This window comes from Nicotiana tomentosiformis, chromosome 3 (genome assembly GCF_000390325.3).
Source record: "Nicotiana tomentosiformis chromosome 3, ASM39032v3, whole genome shotgun sequence".
NCBI classification, from domain to species: domain Eukaryota; kingdom Viridiplantae; phylum Streptophyta; class Magnoliopsida; order Solanales; family Solanaceae; genus Nicotiana; species Nicotiana tomentosiformis.
Genome location: NC_090814.1, coordinates 117,641,437 through 117,658,423, shown reverse-complemented (window position 1 = coordinate 117,658,423; position 16,987 = coordinate 117,641,437). Strand labels below are relative to the sequence as shown.

Here is a 16,987-nt window from a genome sequence, read left to right as displayed (position 1 = left end):
GCCGTGTTCAACAACAAGTTTAGTACAGTTAACTTGACCATATGGGGTTACAAGTTAAAACATAATCAAAAAATGTAAACAGTCCCTGATATGGATCAGTTCGGAGTTCGGTCACCCATCTAAATATGTGGAAGAAAATAAAAACTTTAGAGAGTAATTATAAAAGTCTGCACCAGCCTTAATAACACATATATACGTATGTAATTTATACAGACAGAAACTAGTTAGAATGTGATAAGAAAATCAAAACAACAAATAATAATTTTGTTTAGTGAAACCAACAAGATACACTGCAACGAATAATATGGGCAGTAATTTATTTTTATAGCGAGCCAGAGGATGGATTTGATCCAACAAAAATTGTGAAAGATGAAGTTAAAATTATTTGATTAGCATGAATAATGACAAAGAATTACTGCCAGGCAACAGACAACAATATATAGCAGAAATCATGTCAAAGTTATATTAAGTGATACTCCATATATATGTGAATACAAGAAAATTCTTCCGGCAATAGCAAGTTTCTCTTACGAAGTTTGTTCTAATGAGAAACGGTTACCTAATAAAAGCTCTATTTTCCTATAACTTCTATCTACTACTTCATTCAATAAAAGTCACTATTATATATAAATTGATTGCTGCGTGTCTCTCCTCCCATTGATATTCTGCTTCCCTTTCATTAGTCATGCTTACCAGATTATATCTCCAAAATTGTCTATACCTATGAGCAGATCATTAGCCCAATTGATCTCCTCTTGGTAGTTGGAGCAGTCATTAATATTGCTGCTATTATTATTCTGTTCGTTCATCTTCTGAGTCTCGTCCATAACTTGATGTTGATCAGTTGCTTGACATATTGTTGCTGGTTGTACTGTTGTGCAGTAATCCTCATCTGTTTCATGCAACATAGCTTCGATTACTTTTGGAACATCTTGTTCTTCCATATTTACCCCATAATTTTTCTTTGATCTTATATTCTTCTTGATTCGGCACACAACAATATCCTCCTTAGGAATATTGTTTTCTCTTAAGAAATCATTCCGGACGGAATATTCGTTCATCAGCCAAATTTTATTGTGCTCTCCTTCTTTACTACGACTAGTTTGAAACTTGAAACATCTTCTAAACCGAACACCCATGACACGTCGGCGTGCAGCTGGTACTGTCGACATGGTATATATGGTCGTTTCTTTTTCTTGCTTATAGAGAAACACAAGAAGGAGACAATAGTAATTGCCGCAATACGCAAAGACAAGAAGTTTTGTTCTCTCAAGTAAGAAGACAAGAACTATGAAAGAAAACCCTAAACGAATGGCGGAAGTTAATTTACGTGAATGTTGTAATGGACTATTTATAGATATGTGATCAGTTAAATCCAACAGAGAAAATTTAGGAAATAAATTTTTAAGAGAGAAAAGAAGTGTTGATTTCCGCGGAAGGTTAAACTTGGGACTCAAGTTAATCTTTATATACAATGCTTAAGTTTTTTACAATTGAACTAATTAACAGTTGTGAACAGGTGAAACTGAAAATATTGTTTCTTGTTCCTTTTACTTTTTTCTTTTTCGTTTACAATTTATTTATTTTCTCTAACTCCACTCATCCAATAAGAAATTCTAAAGGAGAAATAATCAAAATAGTCCTTAATATATTGGGGTTACTTTATTTTGGTCCGTAATATATTCCCTTTATATGATCATTTCACATGTTTGGTTTATCTAATACTCCCTCCGTTTTAATTTATGTGAACCTATTTCCTTTTTAGTCCATGCTAAAAAGAATGACCTCTTTTCTTATTTGGAAATAATTTACCTTTATGCAATAATTTATAGCCACACAAAATATATGTGTCTCATTTTACACCACAAGTTTTAAAGTCTTCTCTCTTTTCTTAAACTCTGTACCCAGTCAAATGGATTCACATAAATTGAAACGGAGGTAGTAGATTATTTGAAGTGAGAAAAGAAATTAAAGGACAATATTACACGTACATCTCTTTTATAAGAAATGAAAAAGCTAGTAAATTTACCCCCAACTTAAACTGTAGAAAAGGAAACGTGTCTTGTCATTGGACTAGCTGTAAATTTCAAAATTTAACATCATCCATATATGTATACGCTTCTTGAAACACCTTTTTCTTGGAATTAACTTGACTCAATATGCATTCACCTTATTTATTATTACTACTTAATCATGCTTGATAAAGTTCAGTATAAATATTGGGTGCGAGTAAGCTTTTACGATCACATGTATGTAACTTAAATCCTTCTATATGTTATTGGTATTGTTACACTAATATAACTTGAATCCTTCTATATATAACAATATTATTACACTAATGCTAAATTGCTCATGAAACCTTTATTATTGACTGTTTGATGTTTCGATTTGAAAAGATTTTATGTTGTTGTATGGTTGTTTAGTACTAGTAAACCAAACAATTATTATGAATGCGGGTAAGTGGAAAGAAGAAGAAGAAATGACAAAACAAAAAATCCGCACAACAAAATATAAAAGTAAAATGGACAAAATACAAAATTGTCCAATATATAATACACTTAAATACAGATAATATACATTTTATCGGCTATTATTTTTGGGAATCGCTAAAATATATATTTTCGAATAAAATTGTGTTATAAGCGATTCTATTAACATTATGTGTACACTAATGATAATTATTCATGATATCTTTATTATGGAATTTTTTATGTGTTAAGCCTACAAACTTAAAGACAGAAATACCGTATAATAAAATATGAAAGTAAAATTGAGTTCTATACGATGTTATATTGTGGTCAGGGGCGGATTTAGGTTCACCCGAGTCCCGTTCGCCGAAAAATTACACTGCATACATAAGTCAAAATTTATTTTTTACCTCTATATATTATGTTTTGAATCCCCTTGACACAACACAAAAGCATAGCTTAGCGGTCAAGGGGGTTCAAAACCTTTGTAAGGGCATTAGTTCAATTCCAACTAAATATAATCTTTTTAAACTTTTTTTTAATTGAACCCCTTAGAAAAAATCCTGCATCCCACATTGATTGTGGTCACAAATGTTGAACGTTCGTCGTTTGATAAAACATTACTACTATACACGCATCTTCTTTTGTGTTCAAATGGTCATTACTGGATGTTGCTGCTACTTGGGAAGTTTTATAATTTCTTGAAGGCTATATTTCCAGTTTGTTTTTTTTTTCTCCTGGGAATGCTCTGTCTTTTGTATTTGTGAAAATAGATTCTTATTAGCTTGTTGTTCTTGTATGTTAGTAGTACATTTATATGTTATGAGAAGGTAAATACTGAGAGATTCACTACTAGAAATTCGGGAAACACCGACCAACTTTGGTCGGTCAACAAACCGACCAAAATTGGTCGGTTTTTCAAAATATATTTTTTTTAAATTTTTTTTAACGAAACCGACCAACTTTGGCCCGTTTTCTTTGGCGCAAAAATGCGGGAAACTATTTTTGAGTCCCGCAAAATTTATTTTTCAAGAAACCGACCAACTTTGGTCGGTTTTCAATTAAAATAAATAAAAATTAATATTAAAAAAACCGACCAAAATTGGTCAGTTCATTCGGCTGGTCATTTAAAAAACCGACCAACTTTGGTCACTAATTTTACTTTTTAATAAAACCGACCAACTTTGGTCGCTAATTTTACTTTTTACTACAATTAAGAGTATAAATCAAATAAAAGACAGTCTTAAAATAAAATGCACATATGGTTTAGTGGTAGAATAGTATCCTGCCACAGAACAGACCCTGGTTCGATTCTCAGATGGTGAATCTTTTGATTACATAATTAAAATACCGACCAACTTTGGTCGGTTTTGTTTGCAATATTTTTTTTTTTGAATTTAATTGACCAACCAAAGTTGGTCGGTAATTTCCGACCAACTTTGGTCGGTATGCCTTTCCGACCCCTAAAATACCGTCCACACGTAAATGGTCGCGTTTTGGTCGGTTATTGGCCATTACCGACCAACATTGGTCGGTTTTTTTGGTCGGTTTTTACCGGATTTCTAGCAGTGATTACACCAGAAAGTGGGGAGCATCCTTCTACAGATTGAAGAGAACGCAGACAGTGAGTTTATGTCAGAGACAATACTGTTCTTAGTCCACAGATTTACAAATGAAATGTTGTCCCTCTTATCATTAAAGCACCTATTGTTTCTCCCTAACCAAGTGTTCGAGAAAGTACAATTAGGAACAGCGTTCCAGAACTGTCTATTGCCAAAACAACCGCTTATACCAGCAGCATAGGGTAAGTTTGATACTTCCTGGCATGGCCCATTGGACCCCAAATATACTAAGGAACACTAATCAAATCTGCCTTGTGAAGGTGCAATGAAGCAGCATGTGATAGACTGGTTCATTAGCCTCCTCACAAAGGAAACATCTGCTACACAGAGATAGGCCTCTCGTCTGCGAGTTATCTTGAGTTAAGCAAGCTTGACAAGTAGCAATCCAAGTTAAGCGAGCAGCTCTTCGGGGTGCGATGTTTTCCAGGTAATCTTCCTTGGCCAACTAACTTGAGACTCCTCATCTATTCTTTAGTAGACTTTTGTAGCAAGCATTAACAGTAAACTTGCCATCTTTTCTAGATCTTCCACATTAGCGTGTCAGCAAGAGAAACCGGCTCCAACTTCAGGACATTAATACAATCAATCTCTCAATCATTCATGTTTCTCCTCAGATGTAGCCTGCAGGTTCCACCCACAAGGAGAAAGCAGTCAGCCGTAGTGCAGTCCTTATTGGAACAAATTGTGTAAAGGTCTGGGAATTGGTCTTTGAGAGGAATATCATCTGGCCACTTGTCTATCCACATTTTTATTCACTTGCCATTGCTGATTTTCAGCTTGATATTCTCAGAAACTCATTCCAAAGCCCCCTTATGTACTTGTGAAACATTTGCAACTAACTCATAACTGAAAATTTACATTCTACAGAATGAGTTGGGTAGAAACACTTGGCTAAAAGAAAATAGCAACATAAGTTCCAAAAGTACCAGATTAAGAGTACTCCAAATAGAACGGAATAAAATTGAGTTGAAAATCTTTACTTTATCAACAAACAAAAAAAAAGAGTTGAAAATCTACTAAGTAATATGCATTATTCTCTTATATCATGTTAGTAGGGGCAGTAGTAAATGCAGTGGGAGCTATTGTATTACGAGCACCTGTTGGTTTTAAGTATGTAATCATTTAGTGTTTCTAGTTTTTTATAATGACACTGAAGCCTGAAGCCTTAGTTGAGGTTGGATCGAAAAATAGATCTGATCTATCCTACAGCATAGATTATGACAATGTCCTTGCATGATCATCAGGTATGCTCTCTATTTTTCACAAAAAAGCCAAAGATTGGCAATTCAAACATTCTATTCAGTCACTATATATCCAACAGCATAGATAGGTTTTTCTTGTCGGAAGTAGTAATAGGAGGAAAAGGAAACCGCTGATCCGCGATCCATGCACAGCAATCCAGTGATGCATAAACCGAGTACTTCAAGACTGACTGAAACTAAAAAGCAGATCTCCCAAGTCAACACTCTCCAACAACCTTTAGGTGAGACAAAGGGAAAGTCTTATTCAACTCCTTTAAGAAAAATAAAAAGAAAGGTCATGCCTGCACCCAAGGGTGTGGCCTAGAGGTCAACAAAGTGGGTGTGAATCATGAGGTCTCAGGTTCAAACCCCAACGTAGACAAAAACACTAGGTGATTTCTTTAAATTTATCCAAGCCTTCTGGTACTTATTGCTGGTGGGAGGTGGCAGGTATCCCGTAGAACTAGTCGAAGTGCGCGCAAGCTGGCCCGGACACCACAATTATCACATAAAAAGAAAGAAAGGCGCCAAGTAGATGAAATCATACATGCATTTTAAATTCTATCAGCAACAACTTCGAATATTATACAATATAGACTTGAATCAATGCAAGTTAGTTAATGATCACGAAAAGATGAACACAAGAATTTCTATCTTTGTGTTAAGTTATAGCTTATTGTTGTTTCAAGCAAAGACCGAAAGACCGAAATCACAGAAAAGGAATTCAAAGTGTCAGCATGTTCATCAACTAGTTTCTTTGGGATCAAGCAGTTGAAGAGAGCACATATAAACTTGAAAGAATTAAATTGCTTATTGAACTGTTTTTCCCTTTTTTGGGTAACAACAACACCATCAAAGTCATTCATCAACTTAGCAATTATGAATCATATTCTTAAATTTTAAACTGCAAAGATTCAGTAAATGTATGATCGCAATTTATTTTCTAAATGTTCATCAAGAATAAAAGAGGGAAAAAGGAACCTGTATACATGAATGTGGTTTTAATTGGATGTCACCATCAGTGTCCTTTCTTGTGTATATATCAATAACAAGAAGTGCTGAATTATCTGGTAGAAGCAAAAATGAGAGTATTTTGATATCGTTCGATGACATTGTGCACCTCCGTTTGCATGATATACCTAATTTGCAACTCCACCTCCTTTAAGTCCTACGCCAAAGTCAGAGCACCCTGCTAAACAACACAAGTTCTTTTTAGTGGCATGCTTTTTTAGTCAGTTTCATCTAAAACTCTTCACATTCATCATACTTATCCACATCTTACCACACTCCAAAATTGAATTTCATGGGAAGCGACAAACTTATCTCATTTAGAGCTTTAAGATTTCATTAAGCTCCAAATAGGTACTTAGTTTGGGTATCATCCGTACACTGATGTGCTTTACAGTTTAAAATGGTAGGGGAGGCGGCCAGATTTGCTTAGCAACCTCAAAATCTCCTTTGCAAAATCTTGATTACCAGTTAGCAAAAGCCCATTTAGGACCCGGTTGAAGGTAAATTTTCGAGGAAGAAATCCTCTGTCAACCATTTCTGTCAATAGTTTCCCAGCCACTAATAAATCATCTGATTTTTTCCTAACAAACATTGCACTTATCAAAATATTATATGTATCCAGATTAGGTAAACAATCGCCGGTACTCATCGTCTCAAACACCCTCAGGCCCTTCTCAATTTCCCCTTCATCACAATAGTATCGGATGACAACATTATAAGTCTGAACATTTGGTTCACACCCATCCTCTTTCATCTTATCCATATACTCCATTGCCCTGTCCATTTTTCCAACATGACACAATCCCCTGATAATGGCATTATAAGTCGTGGCATTCGGCAAATAACCTTTCCTCAACATCTCATTGAACACCAAGATAGCATTTTCGACACAGTCTTTCTTGCACAAAACTTGTATCAAAGCATTATAAGTGGCAACAGAAGGAAGTACGCCAGCCCCCACCATCTCATTAAACACCTTTTGCGCCTTCTCAACCTCACCCGCAACACCAAACCCGTGAACTATAGTAGTGTAAGTCACAACATCAATATCACATTTCCTCTTCTTCATCTGCAAAAAGAACTCCCAAGCTTCCTTAATCTGTCCTGCTCTAAAAAATCCATTAAGCATTATGTTATATGTCGTTATGGTCGGATTCAAACCTCTCTCCACCATTTCTTTCAAAATCTCTTGTGCTTTAGGTGTTCGCTTAATTAAACAAAACCCATTCGCAAGTGTGTTATAACTAATTGTATCAGCTCTGAACCTGCTCCTAAACATCTTGAACAAATTATAAGCCATCTCGGCCCGTTTAGATTTACAAAGCACGTCAAGGAATGCATTGAAAGAATTCAAATCCTGAGGGCAACCATGTTTATGCATAGACAGGAAAACCTTCAACGCTTTATCAGCTTTCCCAGCGGATACATACCTCTCAGTGATAATAGCGAATGTTTTCGGGCTCGGGCTCGGGCCGAGTCGCCGAGATTGCATTCGGGCCACGAGCTTCCAAACGGTCTTGTAATCGCGCATACGAGCAGCGATGTCAATAGCATGGTCAAAGGCTGTAGCAGAGTGAGCATAGGAACGGTGGTGATCGAGGCGGTTGAAAAATTGGAGGGCTTTGGGGCCGTGGTTCCAGAGACGCTTTAGGACAGCGTGAACGAGTTCAGGTGTCCATTGGGTGAGGTTGTGAAGGGTATCAGATAATGATTCTGGGTTGGTTTGAAGTATGAGGTTGGAGATTGCGGTGGCGTCTGGTGGTGGCTGTGACGGCGATTGTGGTGGTGACGGTGGTGGAAGAGAGGTAAAATGGCGGAGGGAGATGGAAATGGGATTTAGATGTGATTTGAGGATTGTAGTACTGTGCAGATTCAACATTTGACCGTTCTGCGTACTATTGCGCTAAAGAGTAAAGGCCGCCCGCAAACAAGTGTTGCCGAACCCTTCAATTCATGTTCGCTAATATGTTTAAGTATTACGTACTCTTTTCGTCCCAAATTGGTAATTAATTAGACTAACCTCAAAAAAAATTAAATTGAATTAGATCAACTCCGTATTATTAAATTAAAACTTAAATATTTAAAAACTATATGAAAAATATAGCAAAATAAATATAATGATAAATACATTTTAAATGTAGGTCCAAATCCATATAATTTGACTTTGAAGAAGCAAAATATGACAACTAATTTGGGGGTTAATTTCACTGAATGTCATCCAACTTATCATTTATTTCACAAAGGTCACTTATTTATTTTTCATCACTTAAAAGTCATTCAACTTTAACTTTGTAACTTAAAAGTCATTCTAGTTCAAAACCTACAAAATATCCAATAAAAAATATAACATGGCATTATATTTAATTAAAAAATCTAACAATAATGCCACATAAGTTTAAATAGACCATATCTAAGTTAGACACATTTCTTCCACGGCCCTATTTCAGTCGGTTTTTTGAATATTAGTTTTAATTTATTTTATATGTACTACGTAAAATATTGGTAATTTGTGAAAATATGTTCTTATTAGCTTGTTGTTCTTGTCTGTTAGTGGTACATTTATATGTTATGTGAGATTGAAGTCGGTCGGTTTTTCAAAATATTTTTTTGACGAGGCCGACCGACTTCGGTCGGTTTGTTTTGGCGCAAAAATACGGAAAACTATTTTAGAATTTCGCGAAATTTATTTTTTAAGGAACCGACCGAAATCGTTTTCATATAAAATAAATTAAAACTAATATTTAAAAAATCGACTGAAATAGGGCCGAGGAAGAAATGGGTCTAACTTAGATATGGTCTATTTAAGCTTATGTGGCATTATTGTTAGATTTTTTAATTAAATGTAATGCCATGTCATTTTTTTATTGGACTTTTTATAATTTTTGAACTAGAATGACTTTTAAGTTACAAAGGTAAAGTTGAATGACTTTTAAGTGATGAAAAATAGATAAGTGACTTTTGTGAAATAAATGATAAGTTTGATGATCATGGGTGAAATTAACCCATAATTTGGGACTAAAGGAATAAAAGGGTTGTTTGGTTTGGAAAATTGTGAGATTATAATCCCAAATATGAGGTAAAAATATCATAATTTCAGTATAAAATTTATCTAAGTATTAGTTAATATTAATAACCAAACACAAGATAAATGCAATGTAAAATTTTATAATAAAATTATTATCATAATGTTTATAACCAAACGACTCCTAATTGTAGCACTTAAGAAGCACACTAGTCCAGTATGTTTCTTTGACCACATGCTATCTTGCATAAAAATATTTTCTTGAAAAATAACTTCCGTTACAAAATATATCTCAATTTTGTTACAACTTCTACCCTATGAAAAATATCAACTTTAAGCTAAGTTGATACAAAACTTGTTATAATACAAGGTATATGTATCAATAAGAGCGTTTAGTGCAATTAACCCTACTATATTTTATACCTATAACTAGATGCTTCAGCATAAATGAAGTTATTACTCACTTTATGATTTGTGTCTCTTCGTCTATTTACCCAGCTTCCATTTAAATGAGTCATTGGAAAAACATGAATATTCGCACGGCACTTCCAATTTTAGCAATTATATCCAGGTCGAGATTGCTAGCTCGGTACAACCTCAGAGAATTTGAACTAGTAGAATTTATATTCGGAAAAGGTCCAAATATGCCCTCATACTATACGAAATTGAGCACATTTGCCCTTCGTTAATAGTTTAGCTCAAATATGCCCTTACTGTCAAATAGTTGGTCCATATATGCCCTTAGAGTTACACAGTAAGCTCATATATGCCCTTTTCGAAACGGAATCCACCCAAACTAATTAACTCTTTCGTTAATTGTATTAAAGTGTATTACAAACACTATTTCCTTTTTATTAATATTTTTTTTCTTTACCTTTCTCTTTTCTTTCATCTTTTTTCTTTTCTTCTCTTTTTTTTCCTTTTTCTTTCTCCCTTAACCGATTTTCTCCATTACTGATGTCTTTTCCATTTTCATCACCAATTTCACTTGACAAATCTCATAAATTTGAATTACTAAGAAAATTCTCCCATAAGAATATTTTTATAGATCATATGTTTTTTATTTTTTTTATTTTTACTGAACATATATTTAGTTCTAAAAAATTTAATAAAGTAAGATTGAAATAATATTTATGTAACAAAAAATCCGAAAATCCAACAAAATCGTACAATATAAACCGATATAATTGGTTCGGTTTGATTTTGATAAAACATCGAATCAACTCGTTCCATGTACACCCCTAATTTACATATATAGTTAATTAAAAAAATAGAAAATGTCCAGCTGAAAAGGGACTAACAACTCAAATTTATAACACTACAATTTGAACTCTAGGCTTTTAATCATTAAATTATCTTTCTGAAAATAATTTAAATATTTTGGTCTTTTGAGTATTGTTAAAGGTTGAGATGTTTTTATTATTTTAAATTTTAAACCATAATTTTTGAAATAATTTAATTTCATTTATTTAGAGGGCCAGTGAAATTGGAACTTGATTACCTTATTGGAGAATTTTCTTAGTAATTGGAATTTATGAGTTTTGTCAAGTGAAATTGGTGATGAAAATGGAGAAGACATCAGTAATGGAGGAAATAGGATAAGGGAGAAAGAAAAAGAAAAAAAAAGAGAAGAAAAGAAAAAAGATAAAAGAAAAGAGAAAGGTAAAGAAAAAAAAAGTACTAATAAAAAGGAAATAGTATTTGTAATACACTTTAATACAATTAAAGAAAAAGCTAATTAGTTTGGGTGAATTCCGTTTCGAAAAGGGCATATATGAGCCAACTGTGTAACTCTAAGGGCATATATGGACCAACTATATGACGGTAAGAACATATTTGAGCTAAACTATTAACGAAGGACAAATGTGCTCAATTTCGTATAGTATTACGACATATTTGGACCTTTTATTTGAAGAACTTCTAAGAAAGGACCCTTACCGGATTGAACACATGGATATGTATTCCGATGTGCTCTATGCAAAGGAATGTTATTCAGCCTTAAGTTACCTTAGCTTGCACAGAGAGTATTTTTGACAGGTAAATACAGGCCAGAGTCTAATTGCATTATTGGAAACTACTATTATAGTTTGAAGGAATGAGAAGTCTGTAATGTATTTTCGGAGGGCTCTCAAATTGAATAAAAATTATTTATCAGCTTGGACACTTACGGTTCATGAGTATACAACAACAACAACCACCAAGTAGAATTTCACCAGTGGGGTATGGGAGGGTAGAATGTACGCAGACCGATTTTTTTGGAGATAGCAAGGTAGCTGTTGGCGATCGCAGCCCCTGCTCTTCTCCCTCTTATCTTCCTCTAGTTGTATTTAGCTATTTTCCAGGCTGAGTTAGCCTTGATATTGTTAGACAGATTGTAGTAGATGCTCATGACTAGTGACACCCCGATGTCGGGCTTTTCCTTCCGTACTTTTATTTTGATTTGAACTCTTTTATGAAGGTTTTTGTATTAAATAACATTGAAATTATCTTTGAAATGAAAATATCGGTTTGTTTTGGAAATGAGTCGGCTTGTCTAGTTCCACGATAGGCGTCATCACGACAGTGGTTAGTTTGGGTCGTGACAGTCCTTGAATGATTCAGTGGGATGAAATTCTATCAAAAAGACGAATGGAGTTTTGAAGCCATTACCCAATCAAAAACAAGCATATGAGATCGTGGGGATGCCGTTTTATACTCTTCATTATTTTAAAAAGTCAGTGTTGTTGCAGCCAAAGGATTCTCGATTGTGGATTTCTATGACTATGGCCCAGTGTTATGAAACAGAACAGCTGCGTATGCTTGAGGAGGGAATCAAATTTTACAGAAAGGCAGCAAACTGTAATGACAGAGAAGCAATTGCTCCTCACCAGCTAGCTTAACTGCATTCTGAACTTGGTTATTTCGAAGATGCAGCATTTTACTATAAGAAGGATTTGGAAAGGATGGAAGCTGAAGAACAGAAGGTCTAAATCTTGTTGAAGCCTTAATGTATCTTGCCAGATATTATAAAGCTCAAAAGAGATTTGACGATGCAGAGTTTTATTGCACCCGCTTTCTTAATTATTCTGGCCAGCAAGCTTTACCTCTTATTGACTCTCAAATGGCTGCTTCTCTCTGGGCGCACGTTAACTAAACTGCGCCGTCCATGGGGAAGAGGGAGTGCATCCCTTCTCAGAGTGCACTAATGGCCCAGGAATCTAAGGCATCGCAGGCGGCAACGCAACGAGGGAGGAAAGGTACCCAAATACTAGTAGAAACATCAGTTTCGAGCCCGAATGAATGTCGATCAGAGATCCTAGAAAAGGAAGGGAATGGAAATTCGAATTTAGGGAAGGAGTTAAGCTCACAAACTCAGAAGGCGAAGGAAGCAGCAGTTGAGGAGCCAGTTCTTCCTCAATCAAAGGTAACAGTGAAACAAGCCCAACAGATTTTGTCTGAGGTAGTAGGAACTTCATCAAGTAGTAAGCAGATTAATTCAATCAGTAGTGGCAGGAAGTCATGGGCAGATCAGGTGGAATAGGAAACCTCTCAATTGAAGTCGAGGAAATCAGTTTGGGATAATTTCGACATTGCTAAAGTGTCAAATGCTAGGTTCAAATTGGAGTATGTGGCCCCTACAATGCAAGGTGAGTCTCCTGTTGTAGAAATTAAAATGGGAGATATTAGTTGAGAAATAGAGTATTGGAAAAATGCAATTATATGTTATGTACTGGGGGCTCATCCTCCATTTGAAGTAATCAAGGGCTTCATACAAAGGCTATGGGCTAAGCATGGAATCAATAAAATTGCTATGCTTAAGAATGGGGTAATCTTAGTAAGATTTGACACAATTGTTTGGAAGAATGATGTTATTCAAGATGGAATTTATCACTTTGATAATAAGCCGTTCATTGTGAAATCATGGAACCCTGAAATGGAGTTTACAAGGGATGAACTAAATACGGTCCCTATATGGATTAGGTTTCCAGGACTAGACTTTAAATACTCAAGTCCTAAGGCTTTGAGTAAAATAGAGAGTCTGGTAGGGTGGCCAATGATTGTGAATCATAATACTGAGAAGAAGAATGGGCTTAACTTTGCAAGGCTGTTGGTTGATGTTGAAATGGGAGCTAGCTTACCAGAATGTGTGAGGTTTGTTAATGAAAGAGGGATGCTAATTGAGCAGAAGGTTTCCTATGATTGGAAACCAACATTATGCACCCACTGCCACAAATATGGTCATGCAATAGAGATTTGTAGGAAGAAGAGGAACCTTGGGAACCAGGAGGGTTCAAGAGAGAAGAACCAGACAGCCCATGAGGTTCAGAGGGCACCAATGAAGGCTATGGGGCATGGTGTAGCTGATCAGGGAACACAAAAACAACAGGGAAGTGCAAACATTGTTGCGACAGATAATAGGAACTTGGTTCCACAAAAGAGTAACTCAACACAAGGATCACCAACTAGGAAGCAGGTGGAGACAGTATGGGCGACACCACAAAGACCAGGAAAAAGCCAAAATTCACAGAATCAACAAGTGACAAAGCAGGGAAACAATATAAATTCCTTTCAAGTGCTAAACCATGAGGCAAAAGGAGGAATAAAGGGTGTTATGAGGAGGAACAGTCAGGTGGAAAATGTGGATAGTAGGACCATATCCCACATTGGGAATGGTTAAGCTACTAAGTTGGAATGTTAGGGGCTTAAATGCCCCAAATAAGCAAAATAGATATGATTGTGGTGACATGGAGACCAGACTATTATAATGTGGTTGTTGTTTACAAAACTCCCCAGAGTATCACTTGTGAGGTAGTATATATACCATTACAATTGTCTTTTGTGGTGACATTTGTGCATGCATTTAACACTAAAGAGGAGAGAAGAAAGTTGTGGAGTAGCCTAGTGGACTATTATGCTGGTTGTCAGAAGCCATGGATGGTGTTGGGAGATTTCAACTCAGTGTTGAGAGCAGAAGACAGAATTGGAGGGAACCCAATTACTTGGTCTGATGTGGTAGACTTTCACACATGCATTGAGAAATGTGAATTAATAGAGTTTACTCATACTGGAAATCACTACACTTGGAATGATAAGAATAATGATCAGAGAATTGTTTCAAAGCTAGATTGGATATTCATCAACAATACATGGTTGGATATAATGACAGCTTGCCGAGCAATTTTTCTGCCAGAAGGCATTAGTGATCATTGTCCAGCCATGGTGACACTGAGGATAGGAGAATGGGGATGAGAAGACAATTCATATTTAGCAATGTTTGGGCTCAACATCCTCAATTTTTAAAACTAGTGAAGGCTGGGTGGGAAGTGCAAGTGGAAGGCTGCAAGATGTTTAAAATAGTCAAAAGACTTAAGATGCTAAAGAAGGCTTTAAAGAATTTAAATGTAGACTACTTTGGTAACATTGTAACTAGGGCAAATGTGGATAGGCTGGCACTTAAAGGGGTTCAGAAAAAATTACAGAGAGATCCAACAAATAGAGAGTTACAGCAGGAGGAGGCCACTATGTATAATAAATTTAGGCATATCCTATATGGCTGAGGTGTATCTGCAGCAGAAAAGCAAAGCTACATGGTTGAGATTGGGTGATGATAATACTAAGTATTTCCATTCAGTCATAAAGCACAAAAGGCTACACCAAGCTACTACACAGCTAAAGGATAGACAAGGTATTTGGCAGAATGATCCAAATGTTATAGCCAATATATTTGTTTGTTTTTACACAGATATATTGGGTACCAGGAGTAATTCAAGGGTAAAAGTCTCTACCAGCATAATTCAGAATGGCCCTATATTGTCCATACCACAACATGTTGAGTTAACCAGGCCTTTCAATGGAAAAGATGTCAAGGAAGCAATGTTTAGCATAGACAACAATAAAAGCCCAGGGCCAGGTGGATATGGAAGTGGGTTCTTTAAAAATACATGGTCTATTATTGGAGAGGAAGTCACTGAAGGTATACTGGAATTCTTTGAGAATGGAAGGCTATTGAAGCAACTGAATGCAACAATTATAGCACGCATCCCTATAACTGATAATCCAGAGTTTGCAAGTCAATATAGGCTAATATCATGCTGCAATGTACTTTACAAACGTATTTCCAAGATGCTTTGTGTTGGGAAACGTGTCAGGCTAATAAAAAAAAATATTTGAAAGAGAAAAGCAATAAATGGTACAAGACAAGACAAGGCAAGATTTACGTGGTTCGGTAATTTTGTCTACTCCACGGCCACACAAAGAATAACTCTTTATTAATTGAAGAGAGAAAGAAGAAGTTGAGGGATGATTTGCAAATGAAAATGCATACCCCTTTTATAGGCATTTGAATGCCCTACCGAGTTAAGCATTTACATCATATGAATGCCGATATAAGCGCTTACATCATATGAATGCCGATGTAAGCGTATACATTATAAGAATGCCGATGTAAGCGCTTACATCATAAATTCATCTCTTTTTTATTTTTCTTTCTTTTGTTTTGTCCACTTTTCTTTCTTTCACATAAAACAACAGGTTTGCTACTATCAATCTCCCCCTCAAACCCCAAACCTATGTTACATCAAGAAAGAAATTTAAATAAAGATTTCCTATTCTCTGGTGGAGCCTTCACCCTATCAGTCTTGAAGGCTAACTGAGGCAGTGCACAGCCTCAGTTTGTCAACACCGACAACTTTGGTCAACATGTCTGACTGGTTCTTTGATCCTGTTATCTTCTACAGGGAAAGAGTTTCTTCACTTATCAACTCTCGAATATGATGATACATCAACTGGATATGCTTTGATCTTGCATGAAACACTGGATTCTTGGCAATATGAATTGCACTCTGGCTATCGCTGAAAAGCTCACAATTGTCTTGCTCTTTACCTAACTCTTTAAGAAAATTCTTGTGCCAAATTATCTCTTTTTCAGCTTCTGAGATTGTCATATACTCTACTTCAGTGGTAGATAGAGCAACACTTTTCTAAAGTCTAGACATCCAGCTAACAGTAGTACCACCCAAGGTGAATACGTAGCCTGTGGTACTTTTTCGACTATCCAGATCGCCGCTTAAATTTGCATCAGCAAAACCTTGTAAGATAATATTGCTCCTTTTAAAATAAAGTGACATACCTGAGGTGCCTTTGAGATATCGCAATATCCATTTTACACATTCTCAATGCTCCTTTCCTGGATTTGACATGTATCTACTGACAACTCCAACTGCATGGGCTATATCAGGTCTAGTGTAAACCATATCATATATCAAACTTTCTACTGCTGAAGCATATGGAACTTTGGACATGTACTTCCTTTCTTCATCTATCTTAGGTGATTGGTCCTTCGACAGATTAGATGGCTTCCGAGTGGAGTGCTTCTGGTCTTTGCATCATGAAAACTGAACCTGCTTAGTTCCTTCTGTATGTACTTTTCTTGAGACAATTTTAAGGTTCCTTCATACATGTTTCTACTATTCCTCATCCGAAGCATTTGCTTAGCTGGTCCTAAATCTTTCATTTCAAACTCCTCCGTCAGTTGTTGCTTAACCTTGTTGATCTCATTTATGCTAGATCCTGCAATTAGCATATCATCAACGTACAACAGTAAAATAATATAGGATTTATCAAGATTTTAAATATAACAGCAAT

General features: G+C 35.7%; 2 protein-coding genes across 5 annotated transcripts; both read right to left on the bottom strand.

The window, feature by feature from the left end:
* Positions 1-689: 689 nt before the first annotated feature.
* LOC104099744 (uncharacterized) lies at positions 690-1,172 on the bottom strand. Its single transcript, XM_009606833.2, has one exon. It carries the CDS (start codon positions 1,170-1,172, stop codon positions 690-692), a length of 483 nt encoding a protein of 160 aa, XP_009605128.2.
* Positions 1,173-4,074: 2,902 nt separating this feature from the next.
* Positions 4,075-8,282, bottom strand: LOC104103445 (pentatricopeptide repeat-containing protein At1g74900, mitochondrial). Of its 4 annotated transcripts, none has more exons than XM_070197506.1 (3): positions 6,614-8,282; positions 6,313-6,520; positions 4,075-4,936 (listed from the first exon to the last, which is right to left on the bottom strand). In XM_070197506.1, the coding sequence occupies exon 1, from the start codon at positions 8,219-8,221 to the stop codon at positions 6,731-6,733; it is 1,491 nt and encodes a 496-aa protein (XP_070053607.1). In that variant the 5' UTR covers positions 8,222-8,282; the 3' UTR covers positions 4,075-4,936; positions 6,313-6,520; positions 6,614-6,730. The 4 variants fall into 4 exon arrangements, with proteins under 4 accessions (XP_070053607.1, XP_070053609.1, XP_070053608.1 ...); XM_070197508.1 differs by having other exon boundaries at positions 4,075-4,711; XM_070197507.1 differs by having other exon boundaries at positions 4,075-6,523.
* Between the last annotated feature and the right edge of the window lie 8,705 nt (positions 8,283-16,987).

Coding starts and splice junctions, on each gene's coding strand:
- LOC104099744 (XM_009606833.2), bottom strand. CDS start 1,172: ATGTCGACAGTACCAGCTGCACGCCGACGTGTCATGGGTGTTCGGTTT.
- LOC104103445 (XM_070197507.1), bottom strand. CDS start 8,221: ATGTTGAATCTGCACAGTACTACAATCCTCAAATCACATCTAAATCCC.